The following is an 8,796-nucleotide window of genomic DNA, read 5'->3' on the forward strand; positions in this document are numbered from 1 at the left end:
CCCTTTTTTTTTTTTCTAAACAGTATAAGGGTTAAAATACTAAAAACTAACGACAAAGAGAGAATCCTAAAAACAAAGAGAAAAGCAGCTACTTAGGTACAAAAGAGCTCCCATAAAAGGCTGTCAGATAATTTTTTTTTTTTTTTTTTTTTTGACAGAAACTTTGCAGGCCAAAAGGCAATAACATGAAATATTCAAAGTGACCAGCGGTAAAAACCTATAGCCAAGATTACCCATCTAGGTTATGATTTAGAATAGAAAGAGAAATAGTTTCCCAGACAAGCAAAAGCTAAGGGCATTCATCACCACTAAACCAGCATTACAAAAAATGTTAAAGGGACTTTTTTTTAGTAGAAATGATCAAAAATAAAAATAGAGGACAGAAAAAAATTCTCACAGGGGGAAGCATTTGGTAAAAACACTGGATCAACCAATTTGAAAGCTAGTATAAAAGTTAAAAGTCAAAAATAGGAAGACCATGTGTAAATACAACAATAAATTAAGGGATACACACACAAAAGAGGTAAAATAATGACAAAAATAAAATTGGGGTTGAGTAAAAATGTAGTTACTTGAGAATGTGTTTGAACTTGAGCAACCATCAACTTAAAATAGACTGCTACAAACATAGCTTGGTATATATGAAGCACATCATAACCACAGATCAAAACCTATAAAAGATATACAAGAAATAAAGAAAAAGATATCTAAAATAACACCACAGGAAGTTGTCAACATATAAGAGAAGAGCAAGAGAGTAAAAAAAGGAACAGAGAACTACAACAATCAGAACAATAAAATGACAATAACTACATACTTATAACTAATTAAATATAAGTGGACTGTATCCTCCAATCAAAATACATAGGTTGACTGAATGCATACAGAAACAAGATCCATATATATATATATATGCTATGTAGAAGAGATTCACTTCAAATCAAAAGACACACACTGAAAGTAAAGAGATGGAAAAAGATGTTTCGTGCAAATGGAAATTTTTTGAAAAGCTGGAGTACCAGTACTTATATCCAACAAAGACTTTAAAACAAAGGCTGTAGGAAAGGACATTACTTAATGATAAAAGAATCAATCGAACAAGAGGATATAATTCTTAAAAACATCTAACGCACCCAATGTATGAGCATACTTTGACAGACATAATGGGAGAGATCAACAGTAATATAACAACAGTAGAGAACTTTAACGCCCTACTGACTCCAATGGCTAGATCACCCAAACAATCAACAAGGAAACAGTGGCCTTAAATGACACATTAGACCAATTGGACTTAATAAATTAACATTTCACCCAAAAAATCAGAATAGACATTCTTTTCAAGTTCACATGAACATTTTCCAGGATAGAACACATGTAAAGCCACAAAGCAAGCCTCAATAAGTGTAAGATGATGAAATCATATGAAGCATTTCTGTGATCACAATGGTATGAAACAAGAAATCAAGTACAGGAAGAAAACTGAAAAACACATGGAGGCTAAACAACATGCTACTAAATAATGAATGTGTAACAGTGACATCAAAGAATAAATCAAGATAACTTGAGACAAAAGAAAATGAAAATGACGATACAAAATATGGGACACAGTGAATGCAGTTCTAAGAGGGGTATTCATAGCAATACAGGCCTACCACATGAAACATGTAAAAACTTAATCTAATCACTATGTTTTACACCTGAAACTAATATAATACTGTACATCAACTATAATTGAAAAATAAATTTTAAAAATCCAAGTACAGACAGCTTGAATCATCTGCAGATACTTGCAAAGGGAAAGACGTATGTTCTGTGCAGAACATTTGCATTAGTTCATCTTAAACTCTTAATCTTTCAGGTGTTGCGATATATGCCCAGTGATTCCAATCAGTGGGAGTTTTTAGTAGTCCCTTTTGTTTAGTTCCAGATGAGAATCTGATTGCCAGTAGATTTTTAAGCTATTAAGTAAACCACCAAACCAAAAAGAGATACTACATTTTGAGGGGAAAGTATAGGGCTCTGAAATTCTTTTATTCTACTTTGTTCCATTTCATTACTTTTTAACTACTTAAAATGAAGATTTATTCAGCAGTTTACTGTGTTATTTGAATAATCATACTCTAATTTGCAAAAAAATTAAATTATGGAAATTCATTCCCAATCTGAAAATAGTTGTTGATAACTTCACTACATGGAAGGAATTAACCTAAAATGCTTTCTGACAGCTGAGATAAAGAGCCATTGTTTCAAGATCCTAGGCAGGGTCAGTTTTAAACTGGATCTTAAAGACAAAAAAGGGATAATTAAGAAAAATAAATAAATAATTGTCATTGCTTTATGTTTCTATAATATATTTGACAATGGTGCATAGCAAAATTTATTATGTGGAAAATTGACATATTTTATGCGTTTCCTGTTTATTTGAATGATACAGATTTTACAATGAGAAATTTTTATTGGAATTATGTGGACAGTTTTTCCATGAATTTTGTTAATGGAATTTCACTGGTAGTCACCATTCAGACGTCCCATTAGTTTATTGGACAAATCAGCCTTTTTCACTTTTTTATTTAGTGTCTGCTTTACTTAGCTTTTAAAAATGATTTTGTATTTTTAATAGTTACCAGCTTCTCCTCATCTCACCGTGGCCTACGTCACTTTAGTTGTATAACCTTGTCTTCTTCCTCCACAATGTTATTAACATTTTCAGGATGTTGAGCATAAGTTGCCAACTTACTTCCATCTCTTTTTAAATTCCATCTCTTTTTAAAGGCTGCATGATCTGCTTTGACTTTTGGTGCCAGTTATGTGTGACTAGTTGACTGTCTGGTCCACACTTGGCTTATTCTTTTTTTTATTTGGTTTTATTTTATGTGCTCAAGGTCTTACTGGAATTGCTTACTTTTTCTCAATTAGGGAAGATTCTCCCTTTTCCATTTAGCCAGCTTTCTGTGTTTTAGCCATAGCTAATGAATCACAAGTATTCTTTATCATCACAAGTAGAAAACAGAGTTCTTACGGAAAGCTTCAGTCTTTTTGAGATCTTTGAATTTTAGGTGATTGCGGGGCTGTACCAGAGAGCATTCCATTACCTTTCTGAAGCCGTGCGGATAGCTGAGGAGGAGGCATGGTCTTCCACCAGGGACCAGTGGCCTGCAGCAAGAATAATAGATGCTTATATGACGCTAGTGGATTTCTGTGACCAACAGCTTCGCAAGGAGGAAGAGACTGCTTCAGGTGAATCACAAAAGGAAAAATGAGTGTGTGTCACATTTTGTTAGCGTAAAATGTTAAGAATTTTGTACATACTTTTGATTTCCTATTTGTGTGTTTGTTTTAAATGACAAATTCTGAGAAAAGTCTTTCTAAGAACGAATGACATCTCCAAGCAACATGACCTGCTATCTTCATATCCTAGAGTCAAGCTATCTTCAGTCTTTCCATTTGCTTAATTTATATTTTCAAATTTTGGTTGCAGCTTTGATATTATTGACTTATGTGTCCTGCCTTTTACTCCTGGAATAAATTCAGTAATCAGCAACTACCCCTTATTTTTCCAGCCCAGGAAGCAAACTATGTTTCCTGCAGAATGGGTAATCTAATAGAAAAGTTCACCTTCAAGATAGAATCTTTTACATATAGTGTATAAAAGATTGTGTCTGGCGTTTGTTGATCTAAAGTAGTTGTTAAAAAGAAAACAATGACATACTATAAAATATAAGCCAAAAAGTAAAAATGTCATCATATGTGTTAAATTTATAATGTATGTATGAGTGGATATATTGACCACTTTTCTTTTTCCTGTCCTTATTAGTTATTGAGTCTGTAGAACTGCAGACGTATCCAGTTGTTTTAGTAGACAAAATGTTGAAAGCTTTAAAATTACATTCCAATGAAGCCAGGCTGAAGTTTCCCAGACTACTGCAGATTATAGAACAGTATCCAGAGGAGACCCTGAGCCTAATGACAAAAGAGGTTAGTATCTTTATTCTAGTAAAAGAGAACTTTACAGAACTGAAAGACATATTCCTATTTATATTCAACCACATTAATGTGTGTAATACATATATTGTAGCTTTTCCTAGCCATTGAAATTTGCTACATTCCAAGAACATAGATAATTTCAAACTGTATAAAGCAGTGTCCCTATTTACCCATTTTCCTCAGTGGGACTTGATAACGCTATGTCTGAACAAGGACTCCAAAAAATAGAAGAGCAAGTATATTTGGGACAGAGATGGGAATTTCTGTAGCAGTTTGCTGTCCATAAAGACTAAACTGTAGTCTGTAACATCTGTTGGTGCCCATGCCCAGTATATGATTTAGCCCAGGGAGAAAAGAGTACATTTCAGCTGGCATCCCACTTCCAGTGACTGTAATGTCTGCCAGCAGCACTATATTCACAGGAATCCTGAGGCCTCCAAATTCACAGTGAGCAGCTAGTGTTTGTGAACATGCAGGAGCATCCCACAATCCCCCACATGCTCTGCTCACCAGCTTGTATGTCCCTGTTATCCTCACCTCACAAAGGGCTTGTGTCATCCTGACACCTTCCTGTTATCTATAATAAAAAGTGGAGGGCCATTGGAAAGGCTCCTTAATGACTTTTATAGTTGTTTAACTGGAAAATAGGGCCAAAGTTTGAGTTGATGATACAATATTTCAAAAAGGGGGAAATAGTACTGTGGTAACTTTTTATACAGTAAGTTTTTAAAAAGTGCTGGTCTCTGAGCAATGGAGACTCAGTGCTTGTCAGGGCTTTATCTTCCACACCTCTGACCCTCTTGTGAATCTGGATTTTTTCAGTAGATCTTAAACAGGAGATTAAAGTAAATTCAGAAATGCAATATGTATGTTTTTCTTAAAGGTAAGAATAATAAAAGGTATAATTTTAGCTTTTTCCAAGTAATATTTATATATAATAAAGGTAGCATTTTCAATTTGTGGGAAAATAGAGTATTCAGTGTTATAATGAATTTGGGTTGGGGCAGCTAACCTTTTCTGAGTGCTCCTAGTGAGCTACGTGGACTGATACATTTTATCCTCACATATATCCTGTTCTTTCCTCATTTAAAGATGAAGTTAGGAAGCATGCCCAGGTTCACTCCTTATACCAATATATATGCTAAGCACATAAGATATCTTAAAATTAACACCTTAAAAAGCATTAGAAGAAAACATGAACAAATTTTGAAATGATCTTGGAGTAAAGAGACAAAAACCAGAAGCCATGAAGGAAAATAATTTGGCATTTCTATGCAGAAAAAATTTTACCATATACAAAGTTTAAAAAAAACTGGTAGAAAAATATTTTCAATGCATTTTAAAGACTGAGTTGATTATCTCCACTCTACAAAATAAATAGACCAGTAGAAAATGGTCAGAGGAAATACATGCATGATTAACATATGTAAAGCAAATAGTTCAGCCTCACTAATAATGAAATATGAAAATTAGATATTTTTCACTTTCTCAGATGGACAATGAATTTAAAAAATTGGTTATTTCCAGTGTTGGAAAGAACTTTGGAAAGTCAATCTAAGTCATTTTTAAAAGTAGAAATCTGAGAAATTTTTTGGAGGGAACTCTAGCAATGTTTTTATAGTTGTTAATGTTCACACAGTCATTTTACTTCTAAGAATTTGTTCAATGGGTATATAGCACAAGTACAAAGAGATAAACATACAGGGATATCCATTGTAGCATTATCTATAATAGCAAAAATTTGAAAACACCCTAAAAATTCCTTACAGAGCAGTAGTTAAATAAAATGGAATACTTTACAGCTGTTAAAAGGAATGAGGTAAATATAGGAAAAACTAGAAACAGTATGTCTCTCTGATTCCATTCTTGTAAAGAAAAGATATATGTACATATACATAGAAAACATTTGGAAGAATAGAATGGTTCTCAGTAGCATAGGAACTGAGAGGGCTGAGAAGAAAAGATTTTTATATTTCTGCCTGTTTTCATACTTAAGATTATAAACATATACTTCTTATATTGAGCACATTACTTTTATAATAAAACAATTTTAAAGTTTTATTCATTATTAAGTTACAGCTATCTGTGTTTTAGATTTCTTCCATTCCTTGCTGGCAGTTTATTGGTTGGATCAGCCACATAGTGGCCTTATTGGACAAAGAAGAAGCCATCGCCATCCAGCACACTGTGGAAGACATTGCTGATAACTATCCACAGGCAATTGTCTACCCATTTATAATAAGCAGTGAAAGCTATTCCTTCAAAGATACTTCTACTGGTCATAAGAATAAGGAGTTTGTGACAAGGTAATATTACAGAGAAATTAGGTTGACCAAATATTATAGGTTATAAAAAATGTGTATGGTAAAAGCAAACACACGGAAGCTTAAGTTTGTCTTCAAATTAGAGCTGTCACTGAAGAATAGAAAATCTTAGACATCTGTTGAAAGTATCTAGCCTAGGTTTGTTATTTGTTATAGAATTTCTTTCCTTTTTTAAATACATTTCATTTTAGAATATTATTCATGAAATATTCTACCCTCATGCCTAATTGCTGTTGGTTGAAACAGACTAGATGAGATGCTTCTTAAAATCAGTTTTTGAAATTCTTCTTTAATTGAAAATATCCAGAAGCCCCTCTGCTTAATTTAGGACTCAGTAGACTACCTCAAATGTCATCTTTTTCAGTTCTTCAACCTATTTGTAAGTGGAGACAGCTGGTGTAACTGGCAATGGTATATTACTTTTGCAAGAATACTTTCTAAATTCATGGTATTTTAGTTGACATTCTCTGTCAAGAGCTTTGTTTTTTTTCATGAGCTGATTTGCCTTATTATTTAGAGTGTTTTCTTTCTGAGAAGACGGGGAAGAGTAAGGCATAGCTTTTATTACAGTTTGTCGGTGGGTCGGCTGTGCAGACACTATCTGCCACTGCTAGTACCTGGCCCACTGCATAATCTTTCAGTGGAGTCAGCTGCAACATAATATTTTTTTTTTAAGAAAAAAAAGTTTGAAAATGCCTCAAGAAAGTGGCCTTTTCTTTCGTAACATAACTTCTAAATTGTTTGTATCAAATCGTATACATCAAAACGTTGATATTATTTGCAAGGAGATTTATTTTTAACTAAGAACCTCACCTCTTTATAGAATATAGTAGTCTCTCCTTATCCATGAGGGATATGTTTTAAGACCCCCAGTGAATCCTTGAAACAGACAGTACCAAATCTTACATATACTATGTTTTTTCCTATACATACATATTTATGATAGTTTAATTTATAAATTAGGCAAAGTAAGAGACTGACAACAATAATAATACAACAGAACAGTTATAACAACATACTGTAATAAAAGTTATGTAAATATGGTCTCTCTCAAAATACATTACTGTACTGTACTCACCCTTCTAGTGATAATGTGAGATGATATAATGCTTCATCTCAAGTTGAGATGAAGTGGGGTGGATATGCTGGACAAAGAGATGATTCATGTCTCAGGAAAGATGGCACAAGATTCCATCACACTACTAGAATGGCTCTCATTTTAAAATTTACGAATTGTTTATTTCTGGAATTCTCCATTTAATATTTTTGGACCACAGTTCACTGCGGGTAACTGATACCACAGAAACTATGGATAAGAGAAAATATATTTTGTCTATCTAATATTGCATAGAATATTTATTTTTTTTTTAATTAAGTTTATTTGGAGTAACATTGGTTAGTGCAATTATATAATTTTCAGATGTACATTATAATTTGACATCTGTATACTGTGTGATTACCACCCAAAGTTCAGTTTCCTTCAGTTATCATTTATTTGATCCCCTTTACCCACTTACGCTCCCCTTACTTCCCTATATATAACTCCCTTCCCCCCATCTACGTCTCATCTCCTCCCCCACCCCCTACCATCTGGTAACCATTAGGCCATTGTCCATGTCCTATTCATTTGTTGCTTTTCGATTTATATCCCACATATAAGTGATATCATGTGATTTTCAAATTTTTCTGTCTGGATTATTTCTCTTAGCATGATTATCTCAAAGTCCATCTATTTTGTCACAAATGGCAGTATTTCATCTCTTCTTATGACTGAGTAATATTCTATTGTATATCTGTGCCACATCTTCTTTATCCAGTCACCTATCGTGGGACACTTCTGTTGCTTCCATGTCCTGGCCACTGTGTATAATCCTGCTATGAACATCGATGTGCAAATATCTTTTTGGATATGGGTTTTCAAGAGTTTGGGGTAAGTACCCAGTAAGAGGGATTGCTGGATCCTTGGTAGAGCCATTCTTAGTTTTTTGAGGAACCTCCATCCTGTTTTCCATAGTGGCTGTACCAATTTGCAGTCCCACCAGCAGTGTATGAGGGTTCCTTTTACTCCACATCCTCTCCAACACTTGTTATTATCTGTCCAGTTGATAACAGCTGTTCTAATAGATGTGAGATGGTATCTCATTGTGGTTTTGATTTGCATTTCCCTACTAGCTAGTGATGTTGAGCATCTTTTCATATGTTTGCAGGCCATTTGTATGTCCTCTAAGGAGAAGTGTCTGTTCAGGTCCTCTGCCCATTTTAAAATTGACTTTTTGTTGTTGTTATTGAGTTGTATGAGTTTTTGTGTGTGTTTTGGATATTAGACCCCTAGTAGAGGTGTTACATGCAAATATATTTTCCCATTTGAATGGTTGTCTCTTTACCCTGTTGACTTTTTTTGTGTTGTGCAGAAGCTTTTTAGTTTGATATAGTCCCATGTATTTATTTTTGCTTTTACTTCCCTTGCCTTTGAGGTCAAATTAACAAA

At 33.8% G+C, this 8,796-nt stretch overlaps 1 protein-coding gene across 7 annotated transcripts in view; it reads left to right on the top strand.

The window, feature by feature from the left end:
• PRKDC (protein kinase, DNA-activated, catalytic polypeptide) overlaps positions 1-8,796 on the top strand; it is a 191,844-nt gene that overhangs the window by 160,667 nt on the left and 22,381 nt on the right. For all 7 annotated transcript variants that reach the window (XM_015592731.2, XM_006905155.3, XM_025049081.1 and 4 more), the window contains 3 exons: positions 3,057-3,237; positions 3,815-3,975; positions 6,079-6,290. In XM_015592731.2, coding sequence (XP_015448217.1) covers positions 3,057-3,237; positions 3,815-3,975; positions 6,079-6,290 — 554 coding nt within the window. The remainder of the gene's footprint in view (positions 1-3,056; positions 3,238-3,814; positions 3,976-6,078; positions 6,291-8,796) is intronic.

Source organism: Pteropus alecto, unplaced genomic scaffold, assembly GCF_000325575.1.
Source record: "Pteropus alecto unplaced genomic scaffold, ASM32557v1 scaffold201, whole genome shotgun sequence".
NCBI lineage: Eukaryota > Metazoa > Chordata > Mammalia > Chiroptera > Pteropodidae > Pteropus > Pteropus alecto.